General features: G+C 35.5%; 1 protein-coding gene across 1 annotated transcript; it reads left to right on the top strand.

The window, feature by feature from the left end:
* The first annotated feature begins 1,183 nt into the window (after positions 1-1,183).
* On the top strand, positions 1,184-4,839 carry LOC114409794 (NADH dehydrogenase [ubiquinone] 1 alpha subcomplex subunit 2-like). Its single transcript, XM_028373386.1, has 5 exons — positions 1,184-1,263; positions 2,853-2,945; positions 3,092-3,198; positions 4,345-4,453; positions 4,485-4,839. The coding sequence occupies exons 2-4, from the start codon at positions 2,860-2,862 to the stop codon at positions 4,446-4,448; spliced, it is 297 nt and encodes a 98-aa protein (XP_028229187.1). The 5' UTR covers positions 1,184-1,263; positions 2,853-2,859; the 3' UTR covers positions 4,449-4,453; positions 4,485-4,839.
* Positions 4,840-19,545: the final 14,706 nt, after the last annotated feature.

Here is a 19,545-nt window from a genome sequence, read left to right as displayed (position 1 = left end):
AAACATTTAGTCTTTTTTTTATTTTTAAATTTCATAATTTTAGTCTTCCTATTTTAAAATAGAGACATTTAATCCTTTAGTTTTATAAAATCCATAATTTTAGTCCATTTATCAAATTCTAAAAGCCTTCATCCATAAGAAATTAACTTAATATGACTCAAATTTAGTTATACAACCAGATAATTTGTTTAACCTATATCATAATTAATATTAATCTCTTAATAATTAATGCTTTCAGTTTGAAGGAAGGATCAAAATTAAAATTTTTCAAAAATAGAAAACTAAATGTCTCTATTTTAAAATAAGAGAATTAAACTTTAAATTTAAAAAAATAAGAGAACTAAATGTTTCAATTTTAAAATAAGGAAATCAAAATTGCGGATTTAAAAAAAATATAAGAACAAAAGTTACATTTAATCTTCAATTTTATTAATCTCTTTATAAGTAAAAAACTAGATGACTTATCAAATTCCTAAGATCATGTTTTTTTTCAAATTCCTAAAATCATGTTTTTTTTTAAATTATTGTAAATGTGCAGCAAGAGAGAGATGCTACCTCACAATTAAATGCATATTGTAGCTTCAAAAAATTACAAAGATACCCTTCATTTGGGCGGAAAAAAATGATTGCTTTGAGTATCTTGGTGGTTATGTTTCAAGTTTCAACCATTGATATCTCCTTTACTCAATGATAATCAATTGTTTTGATCTAAGAAACGAGTAAATTTTTGAAGAAAAGAAGACACACTTAACTATGACAACGAACTGTCATGTTGTAACAAAACTTTTTTTACCACAATGCTGCACTCTAAAGATTGCTGAACCTCTTTGTATGAAGTTGGTCCCTTCAAATAGGTAAGGATTTATATATCTTTGTAATATTCTTTTTTTAATGGATTAAAATTTATTAAAAATGATTAATTTTGACGAGTCCTACATCTAACTCAGAAGAGAAGATGATTGGATGAGATGTAAGAGTTATTAAAATGAATAATTTTCAATAAATTACAAAAAGAGTATAAAAAAGTGTCAGTGACATTTTTTCAAAACAAAAATAATTAGAGGGGTTAGTTTAGTAGTGGATAAAGAAAAAGGGGTGTTTGTATAATTTTATAAAACTTCAGTAGCTGTGATGTAATTCACGGCTATATAAAATAATAAGAATAATTAATTTCTATAATATATTGGCATGGTAAGTCCTCAATTTGGTCCCGAATCGCACCTCACCACAACCTCTCTTTCTCGTCTCCGTCCGTGCAACCTGGTAAGTCCTCCATTTGGTCCTGCTTTGTTCGTTTCCGTATCGTTTCTCACAAAATTTTCGAATAACAAAACCTTTTCGTTCTTGCTCCTCAATTTTTCATTTGAATTTCCAGTGAGTTTGAAATCCCAACTAATTTGGTTCTGCTGCCAAATCAAATTCGTCCTCCATTGCGTTGGTTAAACAGCTTGTTAATGTTATTGTTTTGGTTGTGGTTATGGCTGTTGGGGTTTGTATCATGCGGATCTCTAATCTTTGGGTTCAGTTTTTTGGGAAAAGATGGGGGAAATCGGAGGAGATAACTACGGAAAGAATACTATTATTCTAAATGCTGGTAATTTTTGAATCGAGTCTGGAAGGAAGTGCTTTGAAGGTTTCGTTTTAGTTTTAGATAGTGATGAAAATGGGGTTTTGTTTCACGATGAAGGGACTTTCTCCTAGAAAATGGGGTTTTGATTTATGTTGGGGACTTCATCTACTGGGATATGGCTTGGTTTCTTAAGTGGTTTTTTTGCCAAAATATAGCCCTGAAATATTAAGAGTATTTGTTTTCCTTACCTTGTAATGTTACCAATGAAATGAACTTTTGTAAATTGCACCCAAATGGCTTCTACAATTCAAAAGGAGTTTTTCTGCTTTTGTATCCAAATGCTGAAAATATTCTGCATAAGGGGCTTCTAAAAACATTTCAAAATCCAAGTGGCTTTGGCTTGTTCTTTTAGAAGGTAAGAATAAAATTGCTCAATGTCATACTTCCAGGATTTATCTAAATCTGTGGAGTTTCCAATTAAAATTTTGTCAGCTATAATTTCTTAAATGCTCAAGTTTTTTTTTTTCTTAACTCCTGTTTAGAATTAACAGTTCCCCGTACCCCCTTTTTTTGAAAAAAATGTTGATTTTTTTGGCTGTAAGTATTCTATTTTTGCAGCTAAGTTAATTTACTTATGATGTGATTCATATTTAAAGAATATTCATATCAACTAGACAACTATGTATAGACTGCAATGTTCTTGGAAGATGAAGTTTTTCTCTCATGGTTTTAGAATTCTTGCAAACAAGTTGCCGTAATTGGAGGTTTAAAACTTCTCTAGTTCCTAGTGTTAAGTGCTACTTGCGTAATGGAAGAAGACTGAATATGGGTTGGGCTAAAATGAAAATAATTTTTGAAAAGTCGGTGAACACATTTTCAGACACCATTGGCTTGAATTTCTTCTAGATAGTTTATAATGCTATTGCTTTTGGAGTGTTATTGTTTTCAGTTTCACTCTACATAATCTTGGCATGTAAGCATTTACATTTATGTGCAATTGAAAACAGTGCAAAAATGTCTCCCAAAACAAGTAAATATCTTTTTGGGCCTTTTTACCTGTTGTCAACTATTTGTAGTTTAGACATGCAATACTTTTATATTTACTGCACTTTTCATATTTGGGAACATTCTACAAAGTTATTGTGGAATAAGATTTCATTTGAACACCTGCTTTTTCATTTATACTACTTCAAGTGGTAGCAGTAGCATTGTTAGGCTACACCTTTTTTTTCTCTGCCTTGTGATGAGGTAAAATCTCACAAATATTATAACTTTGATCTAGGGAAGCAATGGCTTGGAGAGGAAATCTTTTGAAAAACATAAAAGAACTTAGGTTTTTGATGTGCCAGTCATCACCTGCAAGCTCAGCCACAAGGTTATAAACAGATATTTTACCTTTCTTTGGGCTGAAATTTCTCAGCATTATTTATTATTTCTGTATATTGCTTGGTTGCTTAGTTATACTTACATGCCATATGTATTTGAATATATATGAGTTCTTATTCTTTTTTGATATCTCAGGGCTTTTGTGGAAAGGAATTATAAGGAACTAAAGACATTGAACCCAAAATTGCCCATATTAATCCGTGAGTGCAGTGGAGTTGAACCCCAATTATGGGCAAGATATGGTACAACCATCTTAAATTTAATTCTTTATCTTTTACATTTGAATTTGACCTTGTGTATTGCATTCACATTCTGTATCACCATTACCAACCCTTTCCTGCCCTAGTTTTTATAATAGGAACTAAGGATTTATAAATTGACATCAATACACTTAGACAGAAAATTGGTTAATCTGCATTGTCCCCTTAATTTCATATCTGGGGCTGCAAAGTTATGAAAAAAATAGTATTAGGTGGGGCTGCAAAGTTATGAAAAAATAATAGTATTAGTTGCCAGTAGAAAGTAAATTTTAATAGTATCCCAATTTTGACTGTTATCCAAAAGCAAAATTATGCTTCTTTCTTGCACACAAATCATATAATGTGGCTGAAAATTCAACTGTACAGGTGTTGAATATGTATAGGTGAAATCTTAGCCTACTGAATCCATCCATGTATTAAATATTGCATTAATATATCTGGATTGCAAGAGAATAATTTCATGGGGATGAGGTTCATGCCTTCTGCAATCTATAGGGTGCTTCATTTTTTGGGCATAATTGATACTCAAACACAATAACTTTACTTGCTTTTATTTAGTTGTAAGAAATACCCTCCTATTGTGCACTTCTAGATTACTGCTGAAAGAAATTATGTTATCGTTTTTAAAAAATATTTGGTCAACATGCTTTCTTATGTAAATGTAAACAAAATAGGTATGCTTGACAAATTTCTCAGGAGGGGAGAATCTAAAATAAGGAAAATGTATATTGTACTTGCTTTAAGAAAGGCCCGAAAGTTACATATAATGATCTAATGTTGATTAGCTTCTAGCTTATGGGAGCTTTTCAATTGTAAGACTCAACTATTAAAAACATTTCCAAGGCAAGAATTCTAGTTTATAAAGGGATGCTTGTGGAAAAGTTAGACGAGACAGCTTCTAAAATACTTGATATTCACAAGTTAATCTCAACTTATGCGAATTGTTTGATTCATTTTATTTTCTTCTTTTGTTGAGAAATTCATCCAAACTGACTTAATATTGTCCATCTTTGACATGCCTTTCTGATTATATCTTGTTAAGGTATCTTTTTTTTTTTTTATTTGCATCTTTTTCAAAATCTCTTTGTGATGGACCCTGATTTCCTATAATTTGTTCCATAATTCTAGATTTGGGTGTTGAGAAAGGCATCAAATTGGAAGGCTTGTCCGAGGCGCAGATCTTTAAGGCACTTGAAGATTTGGTAAAAGCAGGACAGTCTATGAAAGCTTGATATTGCTGCTTATGCACTGTCTGAAGTGGAATAAATGCTCTCTTGCTGCTCTTGTTATTGCAAATTGCCTTTTGGTTTAAAATAAGCCAGGTCTTTTTCTATGTCCCATGGCCTCTGGTTTCAGCCTGTCTCTGGATCTTACATCGTTTCAAGTATGACACTGTTGAGTTTAAGTTCAAAATCCTGGTTTTGCATGTTGAACACATCGAGGGAGATTTATTCAGACCAAAGATTATAATATTAATTTTGGTTCATATGACTACTGATTTTTGTCAAAGGTTGACTTGCCAGAGAACATGATTCTGTATTGGCTGCGTAACTATTACCGAAGCACAAACCCATCCTTAAGTAGACCTTTTAATGTAGCTGGAATGGTTTCTTTCCCTGTTCCTGTATTATGTGTCCATATATATATATATATATATATAAGAAAAAGGCTTAGTTGCACTTTTTGGCATCCACCCTTTACAATTTCGTGAATTTTGCAACCAAATTAAAAGTTCAACATTTTGTCATTCAACTTTCTAAATTTTGCACATTATGGCATAACTTCCATAATTTTGCACATTTTACCGCCTATTTTTTTTTTTAAATGCATAATTATAATATAGGGGGGAAAATGCTTGATACTTTGAAAGTTGTGTACTTGTGTGGCAAAATTTGCAAAAAATGAGGAGTGGTAAAATGTGTAAATTTCATAGTTTGGTGACAACATATTTGAAAAGATGAAAGATAGATGACAAAAAATGCCATTAAGCCTATAAATAAAATGAAGAGACTTCTCTATATTTACTTACGAGCGAGTTAAACATGAGTTGTAATGTCTATAAGTTATGATATGAATAACGTCATGATAAAGTAACTCCTAAGTTTAAAACCTTGGTAATATTTTCAAAAACAATAATTTTGAAGTTTTTATCTTTAATATCTACTTTAAAGCATTTTTAGATTTTAAAAAAGTCAGAACGCTACTTAAATGTGAAATCCTATTTAAGGTTTTTTTTTTTAAAGAAGTTTAAATAACCTGGTAAAATGAGTTTAAGGTTTAATTTTCTTGATTGAAGAGGACTTATCAAAGGATGAGAAAACGAGAGTAGTACATTGTGGGTGTTTGATCCATGCAGATAGAGCATCTACATTGCAATAACTCCAAAAATATTTTTAATGGGATTTGTATGTATACATAACTCATTTTTACTTTTTTTTAATATAAGCAACTCTTAACTAATAAATTTATTAATAACTTTTTTATTAACAACTTTATTAATTTATATGTATATTATTTTATTAATTAATTAAACTTTTAAAATAAAAAATCTAATATAAATATATACATAATTAAATTATATTTTATTTAAAATGATGAAAGTAACTAACTTTACACAAATAGCACAACATAAAAGATAATAATTAAAATAATAAAAATTATATAATTAAAACAATAAATAACTTTGCTAATTATCGTGTCCAAAACATTCCTAAAAATGTTTCACATAGTCCGCTTGAAGTTGGTAATGATATTTTGGATCATGAAATGTTATGCAATATGATGCACACATATAATATATGTTTGATTGTGTCCGACTCCAATCATGCCCAAGACCACTACAATCACAAACTAAGATTTAAGCACTCCAAATGCGCGTTCCACATCCTTTCTTACTACTTCTTGATGTTGAGCAAATAATTTTCTTTTATGATCTTGTGGCCTTGGGATGGTCTTCACAAGCGTCGCCCAGTTTGGATAAATACCATTTGCTAGAAAGTATCCCATGCTATATTGAGTTCTATTCACTGCAAATTGTATTGTACGAACTTCTCCACCATAACATCTTTAAACACAGGAGATTCGTTGGGTACATTGATGTTGTTGTTTGAACTTGTAACTCCAAAATATATGTCAAATCCATAAGTCTTGTGATATCACCACTTCAAGCACGATTGTGCTTGGGCCATCACCAAGACAACATTGACCTTTCCATGCTACTAGATAATTTTTTCATTCTCAATGCATACAATCAATTCTACCTAACATACCTGGAAAATCACGACGCTCACCTATTTGCAGTATGTTGGATTGAACGCTTACCATTAGGCCAAAAGCTATAGCTGATAGTTAGGGCACAATCCTTTCTACTTAAAAGCATAACAGCCTAAGCACCATGAGTCAATTGTGACTTGACCCAACTGGGCCTTCGCCACGGGACAATTGATACCACAACCTGACAAAGAATATCCTCCCCCTTAGCAATTGCCCCGTTGGGAATTGAACTCGTGACCTTGGCCTTGATACCAATTGTTGGATCGAGCGCTTACCATTAGGCCAAAAGCTATAGCTAATAGTCAGGCATAACTCTTTTTACTCAAGAGCGTAACAACCTAAGTGCCACGAGTCAACTGTGACTTGACCCACCTGGGCCTCCGTCACGAGACAATTGATGCCACAACTTGGCAAACATAGTAGTTATTGGATGTCATTATTGTTGGGTCTTCGTAAGTACTCAGCTCCAAAAACATCGTAGACACACTTTACAAACTTTTCCAAGCATACTAAAGTCGTGGTTTCTCCAATTCGAACATAATCATCGACACTATCAGTTGATGATTCATATGCCAATATGCAAATAAAAGTTGTGCATTTTTGCATCAGAGAAAGGCCCATCCTTCCAATTGCATCAACCTATTGCTGAAAATATGAATCTTGATCGCCAATGGCTTGTACAATGCGAAGGAAAATATCCCTTTGCATTCTAAATTTTCGTCAAATTTGTTCATTTGTGTATACCGCATTGTTGGAGAAGTAGTCATTGAATAGTCTTTCTTGCCTTTCTTCACGATCTCTATCAATGTATTTTCATGGACGCCTACTTCTCATAACGACTTATTCTTCTTCTTGTTCTTCTTTTTCTTGTATACTTTCCATCACCAACCTCACGTAATGTTCTTCTTACTCATCATTTAGAAAATCATCAATGAGTTCATCTCTAAGAGCTTCAAGAGATGAATCACTAGAGTCCATCTTTATCAACAACACAGGGTAATAGTTTTCTCAAATTTTGATACAAGTTTTGAACAATTTAGATATATGAAAATCTTGCAACATCAGAAGGAATATACAGAGAAAGTTACAATGGCTAGTGTCATACCCTAATTTCGTCCGGAGACTATTGTTTGTTGATCTTTTGATCCTTGCTAGTTGACTTACGGTGTTGAACGCTAGTTACAGTGCAAAACACATGATCATTAAGTGTTTTGATCAAGACTGTGAAAAATACCAAAAAAAGAGGGCAAAAGGGTCTTTTCCTTGGTTTTCCTAAACCCTAGCTCGTCCAGGCTAGCCTCTGGCTCGCCTGGGCCACCAAATAGCTTCATGGTGAAGAAACAAACTCGCCTGGGCGAGCTTATTGCTTTAGCACTAAAGTGACCCTTTGCCTATAAATAACCGTCCTAGGGGTGTTTTAAGGGGTTCCAAGGGTCAAAAGTGGAGAGATTTGAGAGAAGAGAGAAAGAAGAAGAAGAAAGAAGAGGAAACAAAGCCAAGATAAAACCAACTCATAACTAACTTCTTTTTATCAAATATCACTTGAGATCGTTTCAAGGTTCAACGCCTTAAACAAATTTTTGTTCGCAATTAAAATGAATCTTTCAAAAACATAAAAATCAATTTAACACACCAACATTTAGACTTAAAGAACTACGTAGGTCTGAATTTCTCATCGCACTTGAGGATATGTAGGAGCAAGGGCAACACCCTTGTCGACCCTAATAAAATAAAATAAAAATCTAAAAAGGGAAAAAGTAAATAATTCTGAAGTCACGTTGTGCACACTCAATTAAAGGTTGTCGTCCCTTGTGACGGGCGCGTGGGGTGCTAATTCCTTCCCTATGTGTAATCAACTCCTGAACCCTTATTTTCAAAGTTCGCATACCTCTTTTTGATTTTTCTAACATTTTCCTTGAATAAACGTTGGTGGCACACTTTTTCTTTTCTAGAAGACACACTTTTTCTTTTCGCCTGCACTCCCGTCATAGGGTAGGTTGCGACAACTAATTTTACCAACGACTAGTTTTACTAACAACTATATTTAAAACGACTAGTTTTACCAACGACTAGTTTTTTTTTTGGGTAACTGAAATAATGGTTAGTTTTTTGTTTTAATTAAAAATTACAAAATTAAAACATACATAAAGTTTTGATAAAAATTACATAATTAAAAGCAACTACAAAATAAATGTTACACAATAAAAATTACATTGCAATAAGTACCACAATTAATAAAGTCCTAATTTTTCTTTTATTTGGTTACTCAAGGTTTCATGAAATTATAGTTGTGCATCACTCATACCAGTAATATCCTTGTAGAGGATTTGAAAGTTGATTTCTCTTTCCTTCATCAACATCTCCTTTTCCTTCAACTTGTTGCGGTCTTTCGTAGCACGTGAAAGATCATCTACGACTTTTGCTTTGGTCTTATTATGCCTTTCATAGCTGTGCGATAACAACATCAAAAGATTTTTTTTTTTTTTTTGCCTTCCTCTTTGCTGCTTTTGCCTCCATTGGACGCTCCATGGTAGGTGATGTTGGCTCATAACTTGATGGTGTATCCGATTTGAAGAAGATGAATAATCTTTAGAAGCAGAAACCTTTGATCTCTTACTAGATTGTTCAAATTGTGTCAACCATTTTTGTTGGTTCCTTCCTCACGTTAAGCCATACAGTTTCTAATTTGAAACTTTGCTTCACATCTTGCAAATAAGTCGCATGTGTAGAAGTTGTGATTTTTTTTTAAAAAATGAAATATGATAAATTTTAGAGATTTTGATTGTGTAAAAAAAAATTATATTGCATTCTATTTATAAGAGACAACTCTAACAACTATATTTTTTCTAATGGCTACAAGTGAAAATTTTTCCAACGGCTACAACTGGGATTTTTTCTAACGGATAAAAATTAAATTGCACTCTTTTTTCTTTATTTTTTTTTATTGTATTTCACTCTCTTTTCATTACTTTTTAATTTCCTAACAACGTTACTTTAGAAAGCAACAATTGCTTTGGAAGCAATGATTTTGGCTAGGCTGCACAGGGGATGGCTTCAAAAGCAACACGCTCCCTCCTCCAAAGTTGCTTCCCTCGGTGCCGATGCGGGTGCTTTTATGTGTTTCACATCTCTATCAATTCAGCGTCTTGAGGGAATATAGCTAGATTTTAAGTTTATATAGTTAAAAAAAAACATTTTTTTAACTTATGTTGGTGTAATCTCTAGTGTTTGGTTTTCCATTTGTTCAACCAAACTCTCGTTCAGACAAACAACAAACATGTGTAGAAAGCATGTTTGGAATTTGGATTACCCCCTACTCCAAGTTTGGCTGATCAATTCATTAGAGTAGATGCACCTCATACTTATTTGATTAAATTAACCTGTACGTCCCTATAATTTTTTTTAAGTAGGTCTCTATAGTTAAAAATACTTTAAAGAAGTCTTGGTAATATTATTATTAAATTTTCTACCAGCTAACACCGTTACAACTCTATTTATGCCGATTGGATATTGTAACATGACAATTAACTAATTTTATTAAGCTTAATTGTAAAATCTGTCTTTCTATTTTATCTATTTCATTAAATCGGTCTTTTTATTTTATAATTTATTATTTGAGTTCTCCTATATTTCAAAATTTACTATCTTAGTCCCAAAGTTGATTTTAACCGTTGACTAACCGTTAACTGTTAAATTTTAAACGTTGACTAGATTAGAAAGTTAACCAATATTTTCTTAAAAAAATAAAAACTTAAAAAAATATTTGAAGAAAGACTAAAACCATGGTCCTTAGAGTGAATGACACACTCCTTTACTACTATACCCACATGACCACTTTGATATTTGGTGCAAAATATAGTATTAATTGAAGAATAAATGAAGTCAAGTTATGAAATTCCTCAATCGCCATTAAAACAAGAGCTTTGTTGCACTGACCTATTCTGACACGAAAGGAAGTGGTTTCCTACTTTAGTGTTCAACACGCCAACGGTGAAGAGTGGTTTTCTAGCATCAAGAAATACATGCATTTAATGCCCCAATGACCATATTCTTCAGACACAAAAGCTTATGGAAGAAAATATGTCTGTTTAGAGACAATAAATATTTGATTGAAAGAGACCTATAAATACTAGAAGCTTTGAAGACATGAAGTATGAACTGAAGCACTCATTATTCAAATTCTCTATGTAAAAACCTCTATAAATTCTGGTAAGGTTTAGAAAAGATCTCAAAACACTTTGTTCATCTTGAGAGTGTTAGTCAATATGTGCAATCAAACCAACAAGTCTTTTGATTTGTGTTAGGCCAATAGTGGCTTGGTAGGACAAAGAATACTGGTTGCAACAAGCTTAGAGTAAAACTTGAGTTAAGGAGTCATAAGTGACAGTGACAAATACCCGTAACTTGTTAAAGTTAATGAAAATTGATGGTTTGCCAAGAATTAGATGTAGTCTTGGTGGTTGAGACAAACCCGTCTATATTTCTCGTGTCTTACTCTTATTATTTTTTCTTTTGCTATTTGAACTGGCCTAGGGTTTCAATTTGATCTTTGTGTTTGAAAAACTTTGTTTGTTTTACAAAGATTCGAAACTATCGTACGATTTGCTTTGCAAAAAGTCCAATATTTATTTTCTTAATTTTTACTTCATCAAACGATAACTTTCTTGTTTACGAAAAAGATTTAAATTTACAGAAAATCACCATTCAACCCTCCCTTCTTGTGATATTTGCCTTTGCATATGGATATGTTACTAAATGTTCATACACATAACCGATATAGAAAAATGAAGACTAGATATCTAGAGGATATGTATATGCTTTCTTCCCTATATAACGATGAAGAGGAACACATTTTTAATCCCCATCACTTTGCCTCATTAGACAAAGCATATTGAAAATCAAATTAGACAAATGTGTTCAGTGGTTTCTATATCCTACCCTTCAAAAAGGAAATTGCAAATGTGAATAGTTAGCCTCCTTAGGCTCTTGATATGGAAGACCCTAGAACTAATTTTTATCATTTACCTATTTCGTAAACTTGCATTGTGAGGTTTGTGTTTTAAGTATCACATAATTTTTAGGGCAACTTGTGATTGACTGATAACAATGGCTATTCGAGATGGCAAAGCAAAAGGGCAGAGTAAGGAAACTAAAGAAAGATAAGTATATTCAAATTATGTTTGAGTATTTTCATTCATTGCCTAGATATTTATAGGCTTACTTTGCTTATTGATTCTTAACAAATGATAACCAATTTTGTTATAATAGAATTTGAGGGAGCACTATAGTTGTCCCCTAACTAACTACAGAGCACTAAAGCTGTCTCCACTAAATTTAATCCTTGAGGTATGTGGGTCTGTTATGGTTCCCTAATGGTCTGGTATTAGCTACCACCTCTGTGGTACTGCTATTGCTATCAATACTCTCTTGTGGAAAACCAACCTCGTCCTCAAGGTTGTAAGTGTGGCGGATGTGATCCCAAAGTTCCTAAGAAGTGTCCTCTGGGGCGAGTCTGTCCCACTGAACCAAAACTTGTTGGGTTGGTGGAGTTGTAGTAGTGTCCAACTTCCAATCTATGAGCTGTAGAGGATGGACAATTGGATGATTGTCGGTACTCAAAGGAGGTAGGGGGAGGTGTTGGAAGAAATGGGCCCATGATGTGGTTTCAGTAGTGAAACATGAAAAACAGGGTGTATTTTGGAGCTAAGAGGCAAGCGCAAGCGATACGTAACTGGGCCTACTCATGCTTCAATCAGGTAAGGCCCGTAGTACCTCTTTGAGAGTTTGGAGTAAAAATTGGACATCCCGACGGTGGGCTTCAGCTTGAGTCTTCATTGCATTCTGGGACTTAAGCAGTCTGTGCTAGAGAACGAAATGCATAGCAAACCTTGTGGAAAGTAATGAATTGACAACCTTAATTGGGGAGGAACCCTATAAGTACTGAGGAAGAGAAGGGGGTGGCTTGCCATAAGTGATTTTGAAGGGAGAAAAGCCGGTATCGGAATGCCCTGATGTGTTGTAGGACCATTTTGCCAAGGATAGAAACTTGAAACATTGATTGGGATGATCATGAACAAATGAGCGCAAGTATTGTTAGATGACCATATTGAGGACTTCCGTCTGGCCATTTGTTTGTGGGTTGTACGCCGTGCTCATACAGAGTTTGGTACCACTCAAGCAGAACAAGTCACCCCAAAAAGTGCTGATGAAGATTGGATCGTGATGAGATACCAAGTTGCATGGAAAGCCATGTAGCTTACAGATTGTATCCAAGAATAGGACAACAACCGTGTGTGCCGTGAAGTGCGATGGAAGAGGGCCAAGTGGATGCCTTTGGAATATCTGTCGACTACCACCATGATTGTGGTGTAACCATTAGATAATGGCAACCCAGTGATGAAGTTAAGGGATAAATCTTCCCAAATAGCTGATGGAATTGGTAGTGGGTGTAGCAAGCCCGCCGGTTTCTTAGCCTCATATTTCATTTGTTGGCAGATAGAGCATTGAGCCATGTAGCAACTGACATCCTGGCGCATGTGGGGCCAAAAGAAGTTGTCTTGCAGGCAACAAAGTGTTTTCAAAACACCCATATGTCCTCCCAAAGGAGTTGTGTGGAATTCATCCACGATCAAATTAAGGAAGGTGTTGCTTGAGGGTAACCATATCTTTCCTTCGAAGAATAAAAGACCATTGTTGATAGTGAAACCAGGATGGGTAGCTGAGTTCGAAAGAACTTGTTGATAGAGAGTCTAGTAGTTAGAATCAGTCTGTAATGATTGTCGCAACTGGTCCAAGAAAAGGAAATTGAGTGCCGATAATAAAAGGAATTGGCTCTTAGACTAGTCTGGGATCCTGGATAACACGTTTGCAACTACATTTGATGAACCAAATTTATATTGGATAGTATAATTATACCAAAGTAGCTTAGACAAGTAAAGCTGTTGTTCGGGCATTTGGATGAATTGCGGCATGAGCCCTTTTAAGCTCCTATGATCAGTCAAGATGATGAATGAATGCCCTAAAAGGTAGTGACACCATTTGCGAACAGCAGATGTAATAGCATGAAGCTCGCGCACGTATGTGGAAGCCCATTGAAGTCATGGATAGAATGGCTTGCTGAAGAATGTAATTGGGTGTGAGTTCTGTAATAGAACTGCGCCCATCGCCGCATTAGAAGCATCAGATTCGACGGTGAAAAGGATTGTAAAATCCAACGTCACCAACACTAGAGCTTGAGTCATAAGCAACTTTAATTGTTCAAACACAGCTTGAGCTGACGATGACCATGAAAATTGGTATTTCCGTAAAAGCGCGGTTAGTGGTGCTGTCATGGCGGCATAGTGGCGAATGAATTTTCGGTAAAAACCAGTTAAGCCGAGAAAACCCCGCAAGTCTAAAGGGGATGATGGAGTAGGCCAGTCCAACATGGTTTGGATTTTGTTGGGGTTTGGGGCCACTCCCTGAGACAACACCACATGGCCAAGGCAAATGATCTGTTGTTTGGCGAAGATGCATTTAGGAGATAAAATTGATTCTGCGAAAGGGATGAGAAAATTGCCTGCAACTGATCCAAATGAGAAAGGAATGAAGGGCAGTAAATCAGAATGTCGTCGAAGAAGACCATGACGAATTTCTGGAGAAACGGCCGAAGGAGGTCATTCATGGTGGCCTGAAATGTCGATGGAGCATTGCAAAGCCCGAACGACATCACTTTGAACTCATAGTGGTCGTGATGCGTTCAAAACACAGTTTTATGGATGTCAGCCTCGTGCATTCGAATTTGATGGAAACCTTGATGGAGGTCCAGTTTGGAGAACCAAGAAGTGTTGGACAAGTGGCCTCAATAACTTAAGAAGGAGGGTGAATTAAGTTTTAAAAATTTCCTACTAACAAGTTATTGAGGCCAAACATTTCAAGGCTATTTATAAAATCATTTGGAAATCAAGTTTTGAGGCCAAACCTTCTTTAACCAATATGAGATTCTTTTAACAAATAAACTAAGTCTTGTCTTTTTCTTGATCTTGAATTTTAACTTGAAGTAATCTTGTGTGCTTACATCTTGGCATCATCAAAACCTTCATACACATACATTCACAAGAAGCACAACCCAGTTCATCCAACAGCTCGTCAATCATCGACATGGGAAAGTGGTCTTTAATGGTGATAGCGTTTAGTTCCTTGTAATCCACACAACATCGCCAACTTCCATCCTTTTCTTAACTAGTAAGATTGGAGAGGAGAAAGGACTATGGCTGTGTTGGATTATGCCGGATTGGAGCATCGCGACAACCTGTCTTTCGAGTTCATTCTTTTGAGAGTATGGATATCTGTGTGGTTTGACATTTATTGGGCTTGAATTGGGTAAAAGGTGAATATGATGGGTAATATTGCGGGGAGGCGGAAGCTAGTGAGGTTCATGGAAAATGGAATCAAAACGATGAAGAAGGAGGTCCAAGGGAGGGGGTGGATGAGGGTCATGGGGAGGTGTAGAAGATGACTGAGGGGTTATTGGGTTAGGTATATGGGTTAATTGGTAAAGTGCAGAAATGCTATGAGTCTGGGCATACCTTTTGAGTTGTTGGGCTGATGCTGAGCTCGGGCAAAGGGGCACATCTGTGTGGTTGACCTAATAACTTTAAGCACTGTACCCCAAGGACGATGTATGCGCCGCCAATGGGTAAGGGGTAAAGGTCCACGAAAAAAGTGTGGCTCTGGATCGTAACAAGGATGTTAGGGCACATGGAGGCGCAATCCAGTATGGTGCCATCACCAATCATGATGGGCATCGTGGATGTCGGGGTGGATAAAAGGTGGAGGAAGGTAGCCAAACGTGATTGAAGGAAGTTATGAGTGCTTCCACTATCCATAAGAATTACAACACAATGGTAAGCGATAGTGCCATAAATGTGAAATGTCTCCGACAAGGGCATTCCTAATAAAGCATTGAGGTTGAGTTGGGGCACACGAGGGGTTTCCTGTTGCTAATGGTCCAAATCGGAATTGGGAAGAGTTGGCAGAGGGATCGAGGAAAGCTCGTCGTCATCATCGTTTGCGATAAGTGGTGAAGATGCGGGCGACATCTGTGGCCGAGAATCCATTTCTCATTACAATGGTAACATACTCCCTTGTCTCATCGAGAAGCCAATTTTTCCGCCGAGAGGCGTTTACCAGGAGGTCTCGGAGTTGAAAGGGAAGCATTGGTAGTGACAGGAGTGAATAATGAAGGTCTTACAGAGGACCAATAATGGCGTCGATGGTCATTAAGTTTTTTCTCGTGCAACTTTGCAAGGGCGGCAACTTGCGGGAGGGGCAGAGGTTGGAACGCCTGTACTTCGCGATGGAGTTCGGGGGACAACCCTGAGATGAAGCAACTCAGCAAGGATGGCGAGGCGAGACCAACTACGCGGTTCGCAAGGCATTCAAACTCAATGAGCTAGTCATTCACTGAACTGTGTTGTTGAAGCTTGAATAAAGCACCTTACAGGTCATCGTAAAAGGTAGGTGTGAAGCGATATTCGAGAGCTTGGAGCATGGCTGGCCAGGAGGTGAGGAACCTGTTGCGGGTCATCCACTGGTACCAACACGAGGCGAGTCCGTCCATGTAAAAGGAAACCACTGTGAGTCTTTCATGATCTGGCAGACCTTGTTAATCGAAGAATTGGGAAATTTTAAAGATCCATCCCATGGGATCTTGGCCATCAAAACGAGGTACGTCAAATTTCATATGTGGTTTGGAAATTGTTTGTGGTAATGGGGTGTTTGGTGTTTTGGGGGAGGTGGGGTTAACTGTGAGGCTCGCAAGATTTTCTAGAATAAAGTCCATCTTGCTATTCATTGTTGTCTGAGCTTGGGCAAGTGATGCGTGGTTTTAGGTTAGGGTCGCCTGGCCTTGAGTAAGTCATGCTACCGCCTCTTCAAGACGTTCAATGGAGGATTGTCTGGTATTATGTTCTGGCAGAGTGGATTTCTAAGATAGGGCAGGTTGGTCCAAATTGATAGCAATGGCTATCCGAGATGGTGAAGCAAAAGGGCAGAGTAAGGAAACTAAAGAAAGATAAGTAAATTCAAATTCTATTTGAGTATTTTCATTCATTGCCTGGATATTTATAGGCTTACATTGCTTATTGATTCTTAACAGATGATAACAAATTCTGTTATAACAGAATTTGAGGGAGCACTATAATTGTCCCCTAACTAACTACAGAGCACTAAAGATGTCTCCACTAAATGTAATCCTTGAGGTATGTGGGCCTGTTATGGTTCTTTAATGGTTTGGTATTAGCTACCACCTCTATGGTATTGCTATTGCTATCATTGACTTACGACTTACATCCAACTTCACATCCAGCCCCAGAGGCCAACTCCACAATATGGCAAATTTTTGCATGTCCTACTTATATTATAAACCATAAGATTGTTTCGCAAGTTGTTGTTTTTCAATCCAATTTGTATCCAACTTAATACCAATTTGCACTTGTCATTGAACATTTGACATAAGGAAGCAAACACAAAACCCTTTGTATCATTCATATTATGTTAAAATAATGGTGGCTTGTCATGAATTGTTATATCATATGTTAATTAACAGTGTTAACTTAATTTGTGAATGGTCCTGAAGAAAAGTTGAGTAGTGCATGAATTATAATTGGTAGTGCAAAAGGTTGGTGAGGAAGTGTGAGAAGGGATTTATCCAACGAACATCTACAAGTTGGATGCTTTTATACATTTTTAAACAAATGATAAGGTATTTCTCTTTCTTTATAGGCCCTCATGGCATCTTCATGTTTCATCACAATATATGCTTTGATCATATTAGAAACAAAATTCTATTGTTAGACTTTATTACATTATGTTCAGATTTCATACTATGATAACATATCACATTTACATATATCATCTCTTTATTACGAAACATTTCCAAAGAATAATGGATTATTGTCATGAAAATTATCAAATTATCCCATGCAAAATTCTTTCTAAATTTTACTACGAGGACTGAAACATGAGTTTCTCGGTAAGATTATTTCACAATTCAAACAAGCTTACAATGTTTAATTTTCTCACAGCTTAGATATGATAAATAGCTACATGACAAACACTAGCTAATTCATCTCACTCATATTGCTTAATTTGTATCTTAGTATAAGCTTACATTGCTTTGACTTTCTCGTGATCATTTGTTTCTCTGATTCATTCATAAGTTGTTATTTATTTTTAATACAACGAACTTAGTGGATGAGAAGGAGTAATAAGGAACGGAAGAAATAAGGTTGGATTTTACACTTTACTATATTTACATGCTTTAAATCATTTGCAATTGTTACTTGTTTACTACATCTACATGCTACCTTGTTACTTGAAGTAAGGAGTTATAAGGAAGATGAAGAAATAAGGTCGGATTCTTACATCAGCTTCGGCCTCATTATACATCGGCTTTGACATAATTTGTATTGACTTCATAGCTAGATTTATTTTATGATTACCAATTTATTGGTTCTTTTTCTACAAATGATGCAAGCATGTGTAGCCTCGTCTTTGGGTAAAAAGTACACAAAATTTCTTGGACAACACCAACTGTTTACAACACCACCTATTCACTACAAACGACTGGCAAAACTAAGCGAAAAAGCAAGATAAGGTTTTTCCTTTTTATCCCTTTATAATTCCAATTTTGCTATATACTATTATTCAAGAGAATATGTAACACTCCGATGTGTTGCTAAAGTTATTACTTCATTTTAGTTCCAATTAAACTTTTAATTAATTTATTTAATAAATTGTGAGTTAATTTTTTCACGTCATGGTGATTCATGGCAACGCAAAAAATATAGATAACTTAACATGCTTAAACCAATTTTACATAACATACATTCATATCCTAAGAGTACTAGGCGAGATGGCATCTACCTTATGCTTCTCTAGATATATATACATGTCAGGAAGTAAAGAGTATCTCAAAGAGTAAGTAGAGAGTGTGCGACATAGTCATCAGTGTACCCTCTACTGTATATAATATGACAAAAGGGGAAGGGAATACAAAGACTCACTCTCTAACACGGGCCTACTAACAAAAGAAGTATACATAGAGTCATCGCCCACTAAGGGCAACAAGGAGGAATAAATGGCTCTCCATTGCCAACAGGGCCACCAAAACTGCCACGTCCATGACTAAAGCCATGAGCACGTTCGCGTCCACGGAACAAACTCCTATAATCACGAGCATCAGTAGTCCTATAAGGAATCACAAAGGGGGTATGCCCAAGAGTACGCATCATCTCGTCGAAAGTCACAGTAATATCAAAGGGATGTGTCATCATAATAGTACCATCGGGAACATAACGTATCAAAATTAACTCGTTATAACGAAAACTGGCACATCAAGAAGTAGCATCCATCCTTGCTCAAGGCCCTGGATAGTAGGGCATAGCTCCATAGAGAAAAGGTAACAAGGTCGAGTTCTCACAATCTACTCCTGTAAACATCTAGTTACCCACACCGACAAACAATGCAAGGATAAGCCAACCAAGCAAATAAAACATATATATAATGAAAATCCATGCAATATATCAATTTAAGAAATTCTCATATTAAAGAAATAAGAAAACATATTTTTACAATTCAAAAAACAATTACAAGCTTAGTTTGGCAATCCAAAAATTATTTAAATACTTCCAATTTTTCCCTCTCAGAACTTAAATCATTATTGTATATGGTGGTTAGAGATTTTAACTCTTGCTTTCTCACAGGGACTTTTAAATTATTACATCTTTAATTATAACTTTTTATAAGGACATAAAGCAAAGGTTACCTCTCATAGGTAATATTATATAGTTTCATCCAAAGAACGACATGTCCTCTCATAGGACAAGGTCCTCTTAGCAGAACTCTATGGATGTACCAAATCTTTAGTACCTTCAGAGAATGATATGTTCTCTCACAAAACAAGGTCTTCTCAGCAGGACTCTACGGAGCATCCAGGAAAATGATTGTTCCAGAGGGTAGCATGTCATTTCACCAGACAAGGTCCGCCTAACAGGACTTTATGAAACACCAGCA

Source organism: Glycine soja, chromosome 4 (genome assembly GCF_004193775.1).
Source record: "Glycine soja cultivar W05 chromosome 4, ASM419377v2, whole genome shotgun sequence".
Lineage (NCBI taxonomy): Eukaryota > Viridiplantae > Streptophyta > Magnoliopsida > Fabales > Fabaceae > Glycine > Glycine soja.
This window is presented reverse-complemented; position numbering and strand designations above follow the sequence as displayed.

Bases quoted from the DNA above. Each gene is read 5' to 3' on its own strand.
- LOC114409794 (XM_028373386.1), top strand. From the start codon at position 2,860: ATGGCTTGGAGAGGAAATCTTTTGAAAAACATAAAAGAACTTAGGTTT. The intron at 2,946-3,091 runs GTTATAAACAGA...TTGATATCTCAG, and splicing joins CCTGCAAGCTCAGCCACAAG to GGCTTTTGTGGAAAGGAATT. The intron at 3,199-4,344 runs GTACAACCATCT...CCATAATTCTAG, and splicing joins CCAATTATGGGCAAGATATG to ATTTGGGTGTTGAGAAAGGC.